At 40.1% G+C, this 21,050-nt stretch overlaps 1 protein-coding gene across 1 annotated transcript in view; it reads left to right on the top strand.

Moving 5' to 3' along the window:
* Positions 1-1,972: 1,972 nt before the first annotated feature.
* LOC114573466 (gamma-aminobutyric acid receptor subunit rho-2) overlaps positions 1,973-21,050 on the top strand; it is a 38,015-nt gene continuing 18,937 nt past the window's right edge. The window contains exons 1-3 of the mRNA XM_028605684.1: positions 1,973-2,094; positions 9,962-10,068; positions 18,517-18,584. Coding sequence (XP_028461485.1) covers positions 1,973-2,094; positions 9,962-10,068; positions 18,517-18,584 — 297 coding nt within the window. The remainder of the gene's footprint in view (positions 2,095-9,961; positions 10,069-18,516; positions 18,585-21,050) is intronic.

Genomic DNA, 21,050 nt, shown 5'->3' with positions numbered 1-21,050 from the left:
GAGGCATGTTAAAAAATGCTGCAGAATCATTGTATTTCTAATGGAGCTCAGCATAGTCTTCTTACAGGAAGACTTCAAATTCCTTTTTTTTTTCCATCACTCCTAATTGATCAGCTGTTCCATGGCATTCACTTGTCAGTAGTCAATCGGGTTCAGCTGTTTCATTGTTAGTTAAACCAATCAGATTCAGCCATTTATCACAAGCCAATCACAGCATGACATCCTGTTTTAAATCTGCTCTCTCCTCTTCGGTTGTCAGCTGTCGTTTCAGGAATGGAGCGTGTCCCCCCTCCTCCCCTTCAACCACCGGTCGTCTCACCCACGTCCTCCGGGGATCGTCAGCTGATTGGCACTCTCGATTGGTTTCCGTGCACCTTCATCACCACCACCACCAGTGTCTGGACTCCATCGGGGGATATGTTTGGGTTTCACTACCCCTTTAATAACATAATATGGATTCAATGGAGTCTAATCTCCAGAGACTTTGTACATTTCATATTTTGTCTGTACAATAAATATGTTCATATTTGCAAGGACGTCTCTCCTGATGGAACTGGTTTCTAATGCTGTTTCACATACACTAAAAAAACTATATCTATCTATCCAGCCTCTAGGCCGGAGATCTTCAACAGGGGGTCCCTTGGGTGTCCTCAGAGTTAGTGCAGGGGGGGCACCAAATTCATAATGTTTTGAAAACGTGATTTTAAACATGTAAATGTCTTAACATGAATCCAACAAAGTATTTGCATGAAATAAATCAGCCTCTTTGTGAAAAAAAAACCGTTAATGATCGGCTTACTGGCCTATAGTTAAGGTATTCGCTAAGATAGCCATCCACAGATACAGTGAATCCTAAAAAGATGATATATAAAATCATGCCAACAATTATTATTTTAATATTCTATGTACTAAAAAGAGATGTAGCCTATAAAGGCTTTAGGCTGCCCTACATGTTATTATAGGCCCAGTTTAGTAAGTAAGTAAGTAAGTAAAGTTTATTTATAGAGTGCTTTTCACAGATAAAAATCACAAAGCGCTTCACAAGGTACAACCACATTGAAATACATTGGATGAAGATAAAACATTTAAAAAGTCAAAGATAAATTAAACCCAGACAACTAAAAGCTTGTTTAAATAACAGTGTCTTGAGTTGCCTTTTAAAAGAATCAACAGAATCAGCCACACGGAGGAGCAAGGAGTTTAAAATGCAACTAATTGTAAACAACATATGTATGTTATGTTTACAATTAGTAATTAGTAATTTTAGTAATTTTACAATTATCTCTTCCAGTTATGGGGTCCTTGGCAGTTGGAGTGAAGAGAAGCTCCCAGAGCGAGACAGATGTGGACAAGTCATTGTCAGTTTAAGAGGATGCCTTTGGCCCACACTGCAAACAAGACAATCCTGTAAATTAGACAGAATCATTTCACTTTTTCAAGCTTTCTTTTTTTATGAAATCAAATCAAGTGATACGTTTTTAAATAGGAAAGTAATCTACTCCTTGTAACATTGTGTACGGATGGTCTCCTATTTGTGTAAATCTAAAAACAAGCAAAGCTGCAGCAGGCATATGTGACATCATGTTCCCACTTATTTTTTCTTCCTTGTTTTCCTTTGGGGATAAACTGCCTTCCCTCAGCAGGGTCTCTAAACGACTCGTCAGGGGAGGGACGTAGCCTAGCTCTATTTATTTATTTATTTGCAGCGCGCTGCATGTGGTGCTGATGCTGCGCGCTCCTGAGCCAGAAAAAAAGCTCCTCTGGAGGGCGAAGACCAATCAGAGCGCTCGCCAGATTTCACCATCCCCGTCTCTCTCTGCACAGCAGCCGGCGCGCTTGTTCGCCACAGTCCCTCGACTCTCGCACTCTCCCTTCCTGCCTCTGACAGGAAGATGGTACCGTGCACAGAGTGTCCTGCACGCGAACCGAAGGCGTCACTCACCGACTCGCTGCGGGACTTTTAAACTCCATCATGCCGTGTTACGCCAGGTTTCTGTTTTTACTTCTGTGTTTGATCCTGCTCGGGGAGTGCAAGAGACCCAAAAGTAGGAAAAAGCGGTGGTCCGCGCCGGCGGAGAATCACAAGCCAGGCACGTAAGTACTGATAAACTTTCCTTATTTTTATGTCGATTAAAGTGATATGTGAACTCTGAAATCCATAGATCGTCCTAGGATAAATATCCAGCAGGAGAGCAGGGGGGGAAATCACATCATAGGCTACCTCTAAGAACTCACATTTCCGCACAACTCTGTGCAATGGACCAATTAACGCTTGTCTTGGTTTGACAGCAAGCGTGCTACTGGGTTGTTAGAGATTGAGAGACAATTAAGTTTAGGCAGAGCAGCAGCTTTGCGGATTTTCCCTTCACTTCATTTCTTGCGTAGATCATTCTGTGGGGTGATCGGCTTTGGTAACTGATATTATACCGCCGTCACATCGCTATTTGGGGGGGGGGACCAAACGGTGGGAACAGAGCAGCTATAGAGCGCAGCGACCCGTTGTCGTTTACTGCGTTTAAAACTTCTGCATGTGTCCACATTCACAACAGCAAAGAAAGCCCTTCCATCGAGTTACAGTATTTTTTCCGCTGAATGTAGGTTCTTTACTAGGATTGCCTTGACGGGAACATGAGGGACTCCAAACAGAGAGATTTTAGGATGTGTATTCTCTTCAAGCCTTTTTTATTTTTTATTTTTTTTTGGCTGGCAGTGGCGATTTTAGACCTTTTTTAGGGGGGGTTCAAGCCCCCCTAGAAATTATAATAATAAAAAACAAATGATTATTTAATCAATTTTAGTGCTTCAAGTTAGAGTTTGCGAACTTGTCTGTCAGTAACGGAGGGCAAACAATTACAGGTTCAAAGAAACAGGTTTTAATATCTTGTGTTGCTGTCATCAATGCTATGCACCTGTAACCCAGTCAAGGGAAGTTTTATTTTCTATTTATTTATTGTTTACACCTCATTATCATTTCATTTGATTCTGGTAGTCCATAAAGGGACTTTTGTAGTTTTTTTCATATGTTCATTATTTTTGCATTTATCTTACACTGTTGTAATAATAAATACATATCGTCATTGTTATCCTGTGAAATTACTGATTTAGCAGGCAACACTTTTGCAAGGCACTGTATCCGTGTCACATTTCATTAGGGGCTGGGCCCCCCCCTTAAAGGTCTGATTCTAGAATCGCCCCTGGTGGCTGGTATTTTCCCCCTGACTGTCACACTTCTGCCAAACGTCCCTCAGCAACATCGGTGGTTTTTTTCCCGTCCATAAATTTCTAGTAGGCTACTAGCAAAACATGGATTGTATGTCTTTGCCTAGCTGTAGCAGTACAATATGGAATGCAATTTAAGTCAATATTAAACTAATAAATACATACATAAGAATGCCTATGAAATAAATAGATAAATAGTCAAATGAAATAATTCCTATAATAAATAGGATTTAAATGAGGCAATACATATATAAATAAATACATATGAATGTATAAATGAGTCACTATAGTTCAATAAATAAATACATAGGCGTTTATTTAAAACAGGACTACTTTTATTTAATTTTTTTTTGTGGCATTTTTAGGCCTTTATTTTACAGGACAGCTGAAGACATGAAGGGGGAGAAAGGGGGGAGGGGGGGAATGACCTGCAGCAAAGGGACGCAGGTCGGAGTCAAACCCGTGCCCGCTGCTTCGAGGAGTAAACCTCAATATGTGAGGGCGCCTGCTCTACCAACTGAGCTATCTGGGTGCCCATGGCTACTTTTATTTATCTCTTAGGGGATGTTATTTCATAATTCCACATTTCATTATTATTTTATCTTATTTTTGAAGTTGGGCCGCTCAGGGATCAGCCCCGGGCCCTGGGTCTTAAACAAATAGAAATTAAAAAAATATATAATATAAGAAATTAAACATTAAAGAGCAATTGAGTACTTTTACTTTTAATACTTTAAGTACATTGTCCTGATGGTACTTACATACTTTTACTTAAGTAACATTTTCAATGCAGGACTTTTACTTGTAAAGGAGTATTTTTTGTAGTGTGGTATTAGTACTTCTACTTAAGTAAAGGATCTGACTACTTTACACTTGGCTTCCTGAGTACCCAATGAACTTAGCGTTTGGAATTTGGAGATGTTTGGACAACGTTGGATATTGGGTAATAATAAACTGTGAATGAAACTAAACGACGGAACAATTAAGCTTGAGAAAAAATTGTTGAGGAAACATTCTTGCTGAATATGAGTCGCTACAGCTGCTGAAGGTCTGTCTCTGCAAATTATGACAGCTGCCGTAGCTTGGAAAGTAGCTTGGATCACTAAATTTGATGAATTTAATGTCTATCAGACCTTACATGAGACGAGATTTAGCTAGCCATCGCACCCCGCGGTCCCTCCCACTCTGCATGGAGTAAGGCGGGCGGGGCCACAGGGTGTGCTAGCTGACTAATTCTTGTGCTGTTGCTTTGGTTTAAATCTGTGAGAAACCATGCCCTATTCATGTGAATGTATCAGCTGGAAATGAAGAATGCTTGGAAATAAATATGTCATTAGGAAATAAAAATCCCCTGTAATAAATAGATATGGAATTATGAAATAATCATTTATTAAGCTACGTTGCTTCATTTATATATTTATATGTGCATGCATTTTTATATTTATTGCCTCATTTATTTGTTTGGGATTTATTTCAGAGGCATATTTATTTGTGTATTTACGTATGTATTTATTTGGTTATTTAATGTTGACTTAAATGGCACATCCATAGGACCAGGTAATGCTTTATTCCATCTTCTAACTGTAAAGCATGTCCGTTGTCTTTCAAATATCTCGAGAACTGTTCATCTGATCCAGAGGTGGAATGTAACTAAGTACATTTACTCAAGTATTGTACTTAAGTAAAAATGTTGAGGTACTTGTACTTTCCTTGAGTCTTTTTTATTCATTCCACTTTCTACTTCTACTCCGCTACATTTCATAGAGAAATATTGTACTTTTTACTCCACGAAATTCATCTGACAGCTTTAGATACTAGTTACTTAACACATTAAGATTTTTGCACACAAAAGACATGTAGTTAATAAAATCGGATGTTTTATTATAAATTAAACTAGCCAACAATATAACGACCTACAAGTAATTGATTAGACCATTAAACACACAACAGTTTGGATCGTTTCCAGTTTCTAAAATGTGAGGATGTTTTTGCATTGGCAAGGCAAGGCAAGGTTATTTGCTTTATTTATATAGCACATTTCAGCAACAGGGCAATTCAAAGTGCTTTACATAAAACATGAAAGAGCAGTTAGAAAACAATTAAAAACAATTTAAAAGACAAGAATAAAATTTACAGTGCAGTATAAGAATTTAAAGAACTGAGAGATAAATACGCGAATAAAGAGCAGTTAAAACAGTTAAACATATAAAAGCAGATAAAATAGGTTAATTAAAGAAAGGACCAATATGTCAGACATTTCAAGCAGTTCGGTCCATATCTCTGGTTCACCTCACCAAAAATGGGTCCTGATGCTTCACATGGAGGTTTCATTCCCCATAGTTACAGAAGCTTTAGTATACTCTTTTTCTTTTTCAATGCAGTCGTCACCACAAGGCTTAGTTCTTTTCTTCGGCAAACCTTGCAAAACCCGGAACGGTCTTCAGGTCTTATTTTATTCTTAATTTAATAGTTTCTCAGACTATTTCTGTTCAATTGTAATTGTTTTGGTATTCAGAACCTTCAGTTAGTTATCAAACTAACTTTGTTGTCTCTTCTGTAATCTATTGTCACACCCGTTTCAAAGAAATAATCAGAAATATGTCCGTTTCTGCAAAAACTCACTGGAAAATCATAAATTCAATTCTATTAATTGATCTAACTAGAACCCCAAAGAACTGAGAGATAAAATATGTGAATAAAAGTTACAGTGCAGTATAATAAATTAAACATTAAAGAGCCGTTGAGTACTTTTACTTTTAATACTTTAAGTACATTGTCCTGATGATACTTACATACTTTTACTTAAGTAACATTTTCAATGCAGGACTTTAACTTGTAAAAGAGTATTTTTTGTAGTGTGGTATTAGTACTTCTACTTAAGTAAAGGATCTGACTACTTCACACTTGGCTTCCTGAGTACCCAGTGAACTTAGCGTTTGGAATTTGGAGATGTTTGGACAGCGTTGGATATTGGGTAATAATAAACTGTGAATGAAACTAAACGACGGCACAATTAAGCTTGAGAAAAAAAAGGTTGAGGAAACAAAATGCTGCCCATAACGCTGACTCTTCCGTGTCGACCCTTCACAATAAAAGCCCAGATTAAAGTCACCTGGAGCATTTAGCTAAGAGGAAAAACACTAAAAGGCATTTTTGGCCGACACTAGATATCAAACAAAAGCCAGACACTAGATCGTATCAAGTTGCTGTGAGCTGTAAATTCACAACTTCTACAGAAGGAAGGAAGAAAACACCGTCTCAGAGCCTGACTGGGCAAAGAGAGCTGTCTTCCTCCGTCTCACTCAGACTCACCCTGGGTCCGCTTGTTTAAGTGCACATTACCCTCCGCAAAATACCGCCGCTAATTAAATCCGTACTTTAATGTTACTTTATTACTGTCAAGTCACTTAGCCTATTCCATGTAGGGAGGTTGCTCGGGGTGGTGGATGGGTCAAAAACGGGACTTTCACCCAGGAGACCGGGGTTCGTGTCCCGCGTGTGACCTTAACCATCCCGTTTTTCCCACGAGTCACTGAAACGTAAGCCAACCCCCGAGCTTTTCCTTAACCTAACTGCGTCAAAAGGGACACCAATAGTCCCGACCAAGCACGTTTAGTTAAAGCGTGTTATACGACGCTAAAGGAGACTTTTAGCGTAAATAACAACGACAAAGGCACCTGACCAAGCGTCCGTTTTTTACGAGATGGGAGTGAGAATATGTTGAAAGATAGCAATGACAAGACTACGGGGGGGCCTCTAGCTCACCCTGTAAGAGCATTTGCCCCACGTTGGCTGAGTCCTGCAGCGGCGCGGGTTCGAATCCAAGCTGCTGCCCTTTGCAGCGTGTCGTCTCTCTCTCTCCCTTTCTAGCCCGTCCACCAAAGGTGATTCTAGAATCAGCCCCTAATGAGAATGTGATACAGTGCCTTGCAAAAGTGTTGCCTGCTAAATCAGTAATTTCATTGGATAACAATAAATATATGTATTCATTCTTACAACAGTATAACATAAATATAAAATATTGAACCTATGAAAAAACTACGAAAGTCCCTTTATGGACTACCAGAATCAAATGAAATGATAATGAGGTGTAAACAATAAATAAATAGAAAATAAAACTTGCCTTGACTGGGTTACAGGTGCATAGCATTGATGACAGGATATTAAAACCTGTTTCTTTGAACCTGTAATTGTTTGCCCTCCGTTATTAACAGACAAGTTCGCAAACTCTAACTTGAAGCAGTAAAATTGATTCAATAATCATTTGTTTTTTATTATAATTTTTAACGGGGCTGAGATGAAATTTAGAAGGGCTTGAACCACCCTAAAAGGGTCTAAAATTGCCACTGCTGTCCACTGCCACTGTATGATAAAGGGAAAAGCCCCAAAAATATCCATCCATCTTTGTCCGCTTATCCGGTGACGGGTCGCGGGGGGAGCAGCTCCAGCAGGGGACCCCAAACCTGAGCAACATTAACCAGCTCCGACTGGGGGATCCCAAGGCGTTCCCAGGCCAGGTTGGAGATATAATCCCTCCACCTAGTCCTGGGTCTTCCCCGAGGCCTCCTCCCAGCTGGACGTGCCTGGAACACCTCCCTAGGGAGGCGCCCAGGGGGCATCCTTACCAGATGCCCGAACCACCTCAACTGGCTCCTTTCGACGCTGGCGGAGCAGCGGCTCTCTCCGAGCTCCTCACGGATGACTGAGCTTCTCACCCTATCTCTAAGGGAGACGCCAGCCACCCTCCTGAGGAAACCCATTTTGGCCTCTTGTACCCTGGATCTCGTTCTTTCGAGATATGACAAAAATATAATCTTAAAAAAATAATAATAATGAGGAGACTATGACAACACCGCCGTCATTAAGAAACTGACTGTGGTAATATAAACATGCAATATAGTTGACAAAAAAGACAACAGTAAAATGTAGTTAAGAAAGCTACAAGCAGCAATACAAGAGCCCAAGCAATCGGCCCGTCCCACACAGGCACGTTTTGAACGGGCAGGCACAACTAAAAAAAAAAAAAAAAAAAAAAAAAAGAAGGCCCTGCAACGTAGGACTGCAAATTTCCATTATTGATGAAGCTTCCTATTATTTTCTCCTTTCATTGTTTTGTCTTAAATTTGATCTTTGGTCTTTCACTTTACCAGAGCCCGTGTCGAGCTGTCCAAATTGCGTGTTAAATTGAAACAACAGTCCGATACTGATGATATATAATTTACAATGATAGAAGACTCAGAAAACCAGCAAATGTTCCTTTTTGAGAAGCTGGAACCAGAGCTTTCCTTTTGCCTTTTTGTTTAGAAAATGATAAAGAAGATACAGTTGTTGCTGATTACTAATTAATTGACGAATCTACTATTTTTTTCAGCACTACTTTAGAGACATTTCGGCACAAGTTTTTAACTTTTAAGGGCCCTTATCTAAGCCAAATCATATTCTTATTTCTAAACCAATTCAATCAGGAGAGACTTCATTTAAGAGTGAAATAGTTTAATGAACACGGTGCATGATAGGTTGACATGATTAGAGTCTTTGGCGATTAGACTCCATCGCAATGTTAATTTATAAGGGGTATAGGAATATCCCCCCAATGGAGTCTAGACACTGGTGGAGGTGATGAAGAGATAAAGGAAGCCTTGATGGATGTGATGTGAAGCGGAGATTCTGATGGAGGAACCCTTGGTGTTGGGAATAATGAGAACTGGAGGTGAATGGGTTGGAGGAGGGTTGCATCAATTTAGCCTGGAATGATAACTGGCAACAGCAGAGATTAAAACAGATTTAAAGTTTCAATGCAACAACACGACAGCTCATGGAGATTGTGGCAAATCTGGTTGGTTTAAAGGTCCCATGACATGGTGCTCTTTGGATGCTTTTAGATAGACCTTAGAGGTCCCCTAATACTGTATCTGAAGTCTCTTTTCCAAAATTCAGCCTTGGTGCAGAATTACAGCCACTAGAGCCAGTCCCACAATGAGCTTTCCTTAGTATGTGCCATTTCTGTGTCTGTAGCTATTGAGTAGGAGGGTGAGGGTGCAGCCTTGACCAACTGCCACTTTGCTTGTTTGAAAGCCATGATGTCTCTCTCTCATGGGTGGGCACAATTCTCTGGGCGGGCAAAGCAGAGAAAGGGGAGGTAACCTTGCTCCTTATGACCTCATAAGGAGTAAGATTCCAGATCGGCCCATCTGAGCTTTCATTTTCTCAAAGGCAGAGCAGGATACCCAGGGCTCGGTTTACACCTATCGCCATTTCTAGTCACTGGGGGACCATAGGCAGGCTGGGGGCACACATATTAAAGTGAAATCTTCATGCCATGGGACCTTTAACTGAAAGAGTAAACGCCCACATTCAGCTGGGGACAGTGCGGATGATAAGGATGGGAGAGAGAGAAATGTTAAGTATAGTATAGTCTTCCTGAAAGAATTTACACTGAGCTTCATTTGGTTTGTCTCATGCAAATTTACAGAACAACTATGACCTCCAATTAAAAATCACAGAAAGAACATTTCATTCAACCTGGTAACCTGAACTGTTCAGTGCTTCTTTTGTTAGGAAGTAGAAAGCATAAGCAAACTTGCTCTTGCCTTCCCCTACCTCCACTCTTGTAATTATAAAGTATAAGTCTGCTGATATTCTATGTGTTCCTGAAAAAAACAAATGTGTGTGAGTAACAATCGATAAAATCTACAGTGACCAAACTCTAACGGCAACTCTCTGTCTGCTTGTCTGTTGCCAGTCCTCTGTCAAAGAAGGTTGCAGATGGAACCAAAGCCCGAAAGATGAAGACCACCCACCTTCTGCGCATAGACGAGCATGACTTTACCATGAGGCCCGCCTTCGCAGGTAAGCTCTGTTAGCTTTAAGAGACATGCCGCTGCTTGTAGTCAGTGATCATGTCAGTGACAACGAGAATGAGGAACTATAAAATCAAATCAACAAAAACTATGAATTGTGGATGTCTTAATAAAAATTAACAATATAGAATTATTTGTTCTTGTGTCTTTGAAGAAGTGTGTTTTCTGAGTGATTTCACACACACCAACAGGATTAGATTAGGTTCACCCTTTGTAGAACATGAATGTATAGTGAATGTGGATGCCACGCTAGTCTTTAATCTTTGCGTTCCACTTCCAGGATTGCTCCGGTGCTGCAGGACATTACGCCGTATACATGTATTTTCCGTTTCCTTCTGCTTTCTTTGTGTTGGAATTTTAAATACGGTGGATTTATGAGGACTATATGGTTGACTGCTCCTCAGTAGCCTGACAAGCCAGACCCACATAGATAGATAGATAGATAGATAAAAATGGAAACTCCGTTTTCATTCAGAGCCACGAATGTCAACATCAGGCCCATAATAATCAACATCAACACCAGTAGAAACACAGGACAGTTTATGGGAACGTTTTGATGATCTTATCCGTGAAACCCAGATGATACACAATGCTACAGCTGATGCCACAGTGGAAGTGAAAAAATACCTCAACGATGCGTTTTTGCCCAGAACTCATGAGCCCCTAACTTACTGGAAAGAGAGAGCAGTAATCTTTCCTCATTTGTATGTCCTTGCTAAAAAATATCTTTGCATGCCAGCAACAAGTGTCCCTTGTGAGAGGATTTTTTCAAAGGCTGGAGAAATTATGGGTAAAAAAAGAAGTAGGCTAAGTCCTTCCACAGCAGAGCAATTCATATTTTGGAATAAAAATCTATAAAAAAGTGAGACATTGTGGCTTGATTTTTTATTAATATTAATTATTCATGACCAAAATAACATTATGCACAGTGAGGAGCCTACAAGCCTTAACAGCTTCACATATTACAAAAATAAAATAATAAATTCTTTTTTTAATGGCTCATTGTCAAGGTTGTTTCAGATCAACACCTGCAAGTGACCACTAGGTGTCATCGTTGAGACGGGTGTCGGATTGTTTCGAAGCCTCGACACAATATGGCACATTTGCTTCAACTGTTTCATTGTTTCACGAAGCCTCGATCTGCCCACCACTAGGAAATACACGCCGGGGACCACAGGACCAGACCGCACAGCAAACATAACAAGACAATCCGACAACAGACAAGGGAAACACAGAGACTAAATACAAGAGGTAACGAGGTAACAAGAGGCAGGTGACACAAGGACTGGGAAACAGGGGAAACACATCAGACAATCACAAAGGCAAGAAAACCAAAAGACAGGAAGTAAAACCAGACAAGACTAGGGAGAAAAGACAGACTTCAAAATAAAACAGGAAATGGGAAAACCAACAGAAACATGAAACCAACTAAACAAAGAAACTTGACAAAGGGACTAGAAGTGACAATTAGGAAAATGCAACAATTTGACAAGATCTTGTCAAATCGTAGGAAAGCACATCGCCAGAGTGACAACCTCATCATGTTAGGTGGGTGGAAACCGCCTGCTGGTACGTAGAGTTATTTCCTTGCACGCATGCGTATGTGGTACTTAGCCGTCGGCTGTAGTCTCAGTGCTAATTTTTAGCCAAGACAAAGGCGACTTGGGGCGATGTGGGACGACGCTACTAGTTCTTGACCATTGGCTTTACCATTGACCATTTTTTGCATTTTTCAGCACTGACACTACTCACTCACGTGTTGGGCCCAAGCAAAAGTCACTGGGCGTTGTGTGTGTCCATGCTTTACAACCTTGAATGTCAGGAAAATGGCACTGCTGCTGGGATTTGGGGAGGCAATTAAAAATAAGAAGCTTATTTGTTGAACCATTCAGTCCCATTCTCTTGTATTTAGCATTAACGGGTCCTGATGAAGCACAGGAGGAGGTGGCGAGATAAATGAAACGCCTCACAGTGAATTTCATGCTGCTCTGGGACTACAGTTGCAGCCACAGATGGGAGCGTGGATCCCACTGAGGACCGCTTTTTCTATTGTGTCTGTCAGCTTTGGTTAGCCGGCGCGGGCAGCTTCTGCAGCAGCAGAAGAAAAAGAATGTGATTGTCTTCTTCAAACATCATCAGAAGCTGCACACAGCAGACTGCCATGCGTTGATTTGGCTGAGGAAAAAGTGTGTGTGTAGCAGCTGCTGTGGTTCCTCCTGGCTTCAAAAGGAGTGACTGCAGTGTTACTAATGAAAGCCTCTTACACGGCCTCTTCTGGAAAATTATCGAGGACGACGCTGTCACGTGCCAATGGGATGTTCACATAGGGAGAAAATTCCCAAGTCACAATCAGACAAATCCTGACTGTGGAGTATTGTATTGTCCAAATGTACACAATAAACTGCTATGTTTTGATCCCATACCCAGAGAACAAAGATATTGAAGAGAAAAATGTTAATTGTTTGGTTTAGATTCTTCTGCTTCTACAGTATGCCTAAAAGAGCAACAGTGGATTAGGTTTGTGTAATCAAAAGTGTGCAGGTGGAGCTGTACATTTTGAAAGGGAAGAAGACATTTGTTTGGATGGAATACTTGTCATCACATCAAGTTGTGATTTCTTGGGTACATCTATTTATGGAGCTTCTCCTTCCTGTCTGCCTCGGGTTTAAAAAAGAAACAACATCTAATGGGGTGGATAGACCTGCCATGCATTAGTCACATTTGCATTAAAGAGACGGCTTTTTTTTTTTACCCTCATTCCACCCACAGGATTCCGAAGAACCCTCTGCCAAATGCATCCTTTCACTTGGATTTCTTTATAGCCTCAGCAGTATAGTGTCTAATCTAGCCAGGGTAAACCAACAGTGGATTTATAGTTGCTAATACATGAAAAGAGGAGCAGTCCAGCTTCATTAGGTGGAATGGATAGGGTGTTTTTCTCCCTCTAGACACATTTGTAGAAATTACATAACGACCATCTGTGAAAGGCATCAATAAGTTCAAGAACAAAAAAGACTCCCTGCAAAGTGCAGCTGTAATCAGAGATATCTTTCTGTAATAACGTTCAATATAGTCTTATCCTTAAAGAAACTGCCGCAAAAGAATATCTGTGTCAAGAATTACTTTAATGCAAAACACAGAAGCAAAAAGGATCAATTCACACAGACTGGCAGTGCCCGAAATCACTCCCTTGTTAAGTCATTCACTGTTCCCTATATCAGTGGTTCCCAGCATTTATGGCTTGTGAACCCTTAAAATTAAGCATTGTCTAGTTATGGCTTCAGTGTGAACATGATTTGTGAGCAGCACACATACAAAAATCCATTCCCCCTTAATGTATGGGGTGGAGGCAGAAATCTTAAAGATAGATATATCTTTAAACCTGGACACATCAACTTGCTCAGTTAACCTGGGGCTTTCAGGGCCCCTTGAGCTATAGGGCCCCATGTGGTTCAGGACCCTAGGGCAGCCCAGCCATGCAGATAGTTAGTAGAAGTAGTTTTGGTTTTGTTGGTTGCGATTTGACTAAGCACAAGTTTTTTAGAGAATATGTTCCACTAAATCTCAGTATCGACAGAAATGATAAGGGCATTAAGGTGATGAAGGCGATTCATTTTTAACTTCTTTTTATTTCCTTTGCAATCAAACAGTATAGTCAACTGTTCAGAGACACAATACAGGCATAAACGTCTTAGGGCAGGGATCTTCAACAGGGGGTCCTGGACCCCTAGGGGGTCCTCAGAGTCGCTGCAGGGGGGCCTCCAAATTATTGTTAATCTTTCAAAGTCGTTTCAAAATTTAAATGTCTTAACATGATTTCAACCTATTATTAGCAAATATAAATCCCCAGTGATGATAGGCTTACTGGCCAATAATGTAGTCACTAATTAAAACATGATTTATAAAATCATGCCAACAGTTTTAAGGCTATTTGAATAGCTTAGTATCTATGCAAAAAAAAGGGTATCTATAAATGCTTTAGGCTGCCCTAAAATTTATTGTAGGACCAGATTAATATGCAACTTCATTTTATACAATATATGTAGTAGGGGTTCCCTGATCCGTCTCTATTTCAGCTAAGGGGTCCTTGGCGGCTGTGGCTCAGTGGTAGAGCGGTTGCCTGCCACTCGGATGGTTGGTGGTTCAATCCTTGGCCCTGCAGTCCCATGTCGAAGTGTCCTTGGGCCAGACGCTGAACCCCGAGTTGCCCCCGATGCTGCGCATCAGAGTGTAAATGTGTGTGAATGAGTATCTGATGAGCAGGTGGCACCTTGTACGGCAGCCTCGGCCACAGTGTGTGAATGTGTGTGAATGGTGAATGGTTCCTGTACAATGTTAAAGCCGTTGAGACTAGAAAAGCGCTATATAAGAACAGTCCATTACTTGGCTTAAAAAACGTTGAAGTCCAGGGATTTCAGCATCACCTTAACACCCACTCATAGTTCGCAGGGATGAGCGATATTCCTCCAGCAACACAAGGAAGAGACAAATGTAAACAATTAAAAAAAACTAAATAAGCACAGACAAAAAATAAATAAATACATAATAATAATAATAATAATTAAATAATAGTGTTCACATTTAAGTAAGCATTCACATAAATTGTTTCACTTATACTTAGGTTACATCATTTGAAAAAGCATTTTATAATCGAAGACCATTTAGTCCGAAATATTTCTGTTTTTAGTTGTAACCTTGTGGTTATACTTTCCATGTGGTAAACCTCCATAACTTTTTCCCTCCATTGTGTTTACGGTGACGATTATTACCTAATCCTGTATACCTATCTATTAGATGGGCCGTACGTGAAATATACGATACCACAAACTAATTTCACACACTGTTAAAAATTAATTTCACACACTGCAAACATCCCTAGGAGAACTGTCTGAGGATTTTTTACTATTTATTATCGGCAAATTTTGACGAAGTTGCCAAGTGTAGTCTGCTGTGTGCACGGTATATGGGAAGGAGTCTGCACATGCATAACGAGCTGGGGAAAAAGGGGCAACACAGCTAGTGTTTTCCTCAGGCCTTTAATGGTTGACATTTTATTTCTTTATTTCTACTTGCCTGCTCAGAAATACAACGTTTCATTAGATTAGCAGTAAAAACAGGATGAAAAAACTTAGGAAATTGCCTCCACAAGTGAATCATTCCCCTGTTGCCTAATACTTTAATATGCCTGAACATCTGCTGGCACACATCAAAAACAATCCCTCCCCAAACCTGACATCCATTATTTCTTAGATTAATGATCATTTTGTAGCCTACAGTACAAGTGTAACTTTCTTAATTAGAGACATTATGAAGTTCTAGCCACAGGGAGAAATGAAAGTCTATACACACAGTGACTCAAATAATTAGCCTGATAAAAAATTCAGAAGCTGGATAAATCCCCACATGTAGCTAATCAAATGTTTGCTTTTATGTCACGTTTTGAATACGTACGGATTATGTGCTTTTGTTTTTGCTTCTATGCTTTGACGATAATTCCATTTTAAAGCGTAATGCGTGGTATTGAGTGAGGCCGTTGGGGTTTAGTAGAGCTCTCAGGAAAGCAGAACCGTGAAACTATCAATATGCCTGTTCTGCGTGCTACGTGTGCCCATAAACAGGCTTTTTTATAGTGTTTGCTCCTCTGTGATGTTGTGTGGTGTTCATGTTTATGGGACCATGAGGTCAGGGGGAAAACACTGGATGGCGCAATCTTGCTTCATGCCCCATTTGAAAAGACACGGAAGTGCTACTGAGAGCTACAAGGGCCAACAGGAATTATGATGTGGAGCATTGCTATGACGCATTCATGGGTCTCATCTGATAATCAGTGACATGGAATAATTCGCTGATGCCGTCAGCCCAAAATAGAAAACGGAAATCTTCTAGAAAACCACACACAGGACATTTCATGTATGCCTAATTGTCGTGCTTGAACACACACAAACTTCACTTTATCAGCCTCAATTTGTGGCCAACATTTTGAACATTGAAGCACAGAAAACAGGCTGCCATACCCTGTTATTTTGGGAAACTACACAGCTACATCCCTCTTCTGGACTGAATGACTTTTTTTTTTTTACCATTCCTGTGTCCTCACAGTGCAATTCAGCTCAGAATGGGTTCTGTCTGTGGCCCCATGTGACCCAGCTGCATAGGGGACTGAAATGCAGCAAAATAACAGCCATCCCGCTCCATCAGCACCGCTGGTCCAGGCTTTTTTCACAGCAGGTGTCTGGTGTTATGTCCACTGAGGCAACATGTCAGCACAAGCTTTGCTGAATCTGGCACGTGATATGTGGCATATGGTGTGAGTAAGAGTAGGGAGGACACTCTGCTGACAGCTGGAAATGGGCATGAGTTGATATCCCCCCTTCCAGGTAGCAGCTTTGCTGTGCCACCAGTTACGTAAGGCTGGCATCCACTGCTGCTCAGATTAACAATAATACAGCAGTCAATGTGCCTTTCATACACAAGTGACAGAATGGTGTGTGAATGTGTTTTGCTATTAATGTCGAGGGCAAAAAAAGTTATTGCAAGTTTAAAAGAAATCTCTTTAACACTGTAAATGTGTTAAGATTGAACACAATGAAACATTTCACCTCACTTTATTTGCACAAATTTCACAGATGGAGTGTTTTTGCAGTCCATGTTAATTTCCCTCAAACAGCCAAACCATAATAATAATCTTTATTCATAGAGCACTTTTCAAAATCTACAAAGTGCTTCACAAAACAAAAATTAAAAAAAGTCATAAAAACAAAAACAGGTTTTTAAAACTAATAACATAAACTTAAACTAAAAAAAGAGGTGTATACATTCCCATACAGTGTAGGTTAGAATAGTAAAAACATTTTAAATGAAATAAAATGACAGTTCAAAGTAGGTCCAAGCTTAAATAAAATCAGGAAAGGCTCTACAATAAAAGTAGTTTTAAGAAGGCACTTAAAAGAGATCACTGACTCAGCAGACCTAATATCCTTGTGGAAGATTGTCCCCGAGCCTCAGGGCCCTGACTGCAAACGCACTGTCCCTTTTATTTTTCAGCAGGGCCTCTGGAACAGACAAAAGACCTCTGCCCAAAATACTCATCTCAAAATACTTACTGGCATATATGGTACAAGGAGTTTAGAGATATAGCTGGGTGCAAGGCTATGAAAAGCCTTAAAAGCGATCAGTCAAATCTTCAAATCAGTGTAAGATGCAGATGTACCAACTCTATATCTTGTTAGAAATCAATGCACCATTTCTCCTCCACTCTCTCTCCTTTTCCTCTTGACTGCATACATTAATGAAGTGAAGTCATGAAACCTCAGGGGAAGTGATAAGCTCACATTTCTTGCTGAAGTTGAAACATTTTCAGCTCGTGGAGGCATGTCTTCACCTCAATTTCCTGCTGTTCATGTCCACTCACTCATGTTACACTTCTTAAACAAACATTGTCAGAAAAATCCTCTGTGGAACATGAATGTGCTCATTAACTTTCATGGCAGTCCGTCCCTTAGATTTTAATCCTTTTAAAGATTTTAAGTCCTTGTATGTAAATGACAAAATAGTGTAAGTTGTATTTCTGCACCTTCCAAAACAGACCATTATATTATCATATTACCATTATAAAAAATTGCATTTTCTGATCTCCTACCTCTGTGGTTAATGTTTGCTTGAGTTTAGGCAACTCAAAGTCCTTGGTTAAGGTTATGATCATGATTTAAAGAAACCAACATCGCCTGTTGGTTGATAATTCTGAAGTGTATAATTTAGGTCCAGTCCCAAGAGTTAGTGCCAATGCAGGAAGCAGTGTGCCCTTTATGCATTGAGGCTGAAAGTAGGCGGTGGGTCAGGGTGTGGAGGTCAGGGTGGTGTATAAACATATAACACTTTAGACTTTCATGTGAGAGACAAGAGTTTGCACCCAGTTAACATCCAACAGTTAATCTTCCCTTTTCTTTAACCTAAAACCTAACCTCGACCATCTCTCCTTAGTTTACAGTTTGTTAGCTATCACCACAATCTGTTTCTTACCAAAGCAATATTGTTGTTGTCGTTGAGATATTGTCAGAAGATACATTTTTAAAAAGGTTGGCAGTGGATGTTAAAAACATTGTCGTTGAATGCAATCTGGGGTTTTACAGAATGGTCCAACTTCAACATTCTGTCAGGAGATAGGGTTGGTGAAGCCACTTGTACCTCTTTAGACCTACCTGGTTAAAATATGTAAAATTATTGAAATAAACCATTTGTCCTGTTCCACATAGGTATGACATTCCTCTTTGCATAAAACAGTAGGTCATACAGGTCCTGTACTTTAGGATATTCGTCTTCCAAATCTTGATCCAAGTCTGCACTATGATGTAACAAAACAAATATAGATAGTCAATGGGCCTGAAATATTGTGCAGTACAGTGCAGCAAACTCTAATCTGTTTGATATTTATCTGCAGGTCCAGCTGTCCCTGTTGGAGTGGATGTGCAGGTGGAGAGCTTGGACAGCATATCAGAGGTGGACATGGTAAGTGGCTTGAATGTGTTAAATGCCATACGGTACACAGTAACTTTGCGGGCAAATTGATTACTAATAATGTAGCAGCTGTAATCTGACTTCAAAAAGAACTAAAAATCTGCTGCAGGTACTGAAAATTTGTGAAAATAGATTCAGTTTGGGCGTAAAAATAGAGGATTGCTCAGATTATTCTGTCTCTCTAGTTTAATATTCAATCAGGTTTGAAAGCAAAGACCAAAACAAACTCAAAAGTAATGAGATTATGGAAGAAGTAAAAATGTAATGTCATTAATGCTACTATTCCACTGGATTATGGTACTGGTGGCAAATGTCTCCAGTAAATCTGTGACCGTGCAGCCGTCGCTGACTTTAACAAATGAGCTCATAGTGCTTCAACACATGGGGAAAGAAGCTCTCATCAGACAAAGCAGTTAATAGGCAGGAACATTTTTCATTAACAGCATGAGAATGGACACATGAGTACAACAGTGACTAAGATTGTGTTCACACTTGTCTTCTTAATCCAACTTTTTTGATTGGACTCTTACCAGATGTCTTTGTTTTGCCACTGGCATTAGAGGGATTCTGTGCTTTGAACTGATGAATATAACATTTTAGTATGTCATTTAGCTGGTCAGTTGCATAATCAATCAATTACAAAAGCTCAATGGTATGAATTGTTTATTTTGCTCAAAGTCAGTATGAATGCATGTTAAGTAATGTTGTTCAATTCAATTTTAATTATTAAATCAACCTTCTGTTCTGGAACCATAAATTGGGATCCAAAACTGTTGTCCTGATGTTGTGTAAGCTCCTGTTTGCAAGGACAACCAAGGATTAGATTTAATTTGGATCCCAGTGTTGTGTGTTTAATTGTTTAGGATCCAAAAAAGCGGGGGGGGTTCAACCAATGATTCCAGACTATGGCTGATCTTAATGACATTATGTCATATCACAAAGCTGCAGGATGCTAAACAGTTTAACAGCAGAGCAATCTTTTGCTGTTTCATTTAAAGGTAAACAGGTTAAGCAAAGATGAGAATTTAAAGAATATGGATGGTATATTTTATCAACATATCTCATGGAAAGACTCAAACCAACAATGTGTTAGTCCGTCTCTCAATACCTTCTCATTTTTCCTACCCTGTCATTTCTCTCAGCTCTAAGCCCATTGGTTCATATTTAAAATATTGTAAAACACTAGCACAAGTAGAGAAGAGTCATAAAGTCAAAGTACTCGCCATGGGTGCCCTCTGAGACCTCTCCACTTTGTCTTGGCCATCGTACCTCTGGCTTTAGCTGTGAGATGTAATCACTCGATTTTGGGCATAAATAGAGGGTATAAAAAATAAGACTTCCCGCGCTCAACTCACACTGGGTTCTGGATCCTTAATGCGGATAATAATACATAAAGCTACTTCGGACAGCACTTCAACTAATACGTTATATTAAATTTCCATGATTTTGATAAGGGTCAGAACTGATATTACACATGAGACAGATGGGGGGGTCCACTATCCACTACAGCATGGACAAAGCTAGCAGGTTTCGGACCGCGAATTGAAACAGCAGCTGCGTGAGTCTGTTTAACACAGCACAACCCCTCTTAAGAAGTAAAGTATACACTCAGCTAAACCTGTACAAACCTCTTGCAACATTAGCTACTACTAGTCCTAGCCATCTTAGCTGCCAAAAGCTTTATAACTTAAAGCTAAGAAGAATAATTTAGGCAACCACAACTCTCAAGTCAACACAAGCGACTAAGTGAGCAGAGACAGTCCGAGACAGTCTTATAGGAACTTCCCGACCTGCAGACTCAGAGCCGGAAACATTGCAAGCTCGCAGACCATGGGACTCACTCGAGGACCCATGAGTCATGATGAATCATGACTATAGGTTATAGGTTTGGTGTATAGATAAAATAAATAATAATAATGTATTCCCTGCGGGCATTTCTCCGTTCCTGTTTCTATGTCTACATTGAAAGCCTATATATCAGATCTGAAATAGTGAATCTGCACCGAGTGGATCCACAGAACTTCCTACTATGTTAGTGGTTAGAGACAATGGACTAGGAATGAGTTTCCCTGGCAATTTAGCAATACTGACTCAAGTGACTCAAGTGACTCGCACAACTCGATCAGTTTAGTGAGTGACTCAGAATAATCCGAATCCTTAAAAGGAATCGAGTTTGCCAGGCCTACACTCATCCATGCGAGCTCAGGTCTCATTCTTACGTTAAATGCAAACACGCAGGGAGAGGAGACAGTTTGTTTGAAGTTGTGAACTAGGTTGACTTTGTTGGCTGTGTTCCTTTGCTCTGCCAGCCAAGGTTGGCTTAGCCGTGTAACAGTACCTTTATACATAAATAAAGGGAACACGTAACACAAAGTTTCCCTTCATGCCGACGATTTTCTCCTCTACGTGTCTCAGGCTGAAACTTCAATTCCCTTAATCCTTGATTTGTTACAACTG

Source organism: Perca flavescens, chromosome 18 (assembly GCF_004354835.1).
Source record: "Perca flavescens isolate YP-PL-M2 chromosome 18, PFLA_1.0, whole genome shotgun sequence".
Taxonomy (NCBI): domain Eukaryota; kingdom Metazoa; phylum Chordata; class Actinopteri; order Perciformes; family Percidae; genus Perca; species Perca flavescens.
The sequence above is the reverse complement of the archived record's forward strand: the minus strand, read 5'-3'. Positions and strand labels throughout refer to the sequence as shown.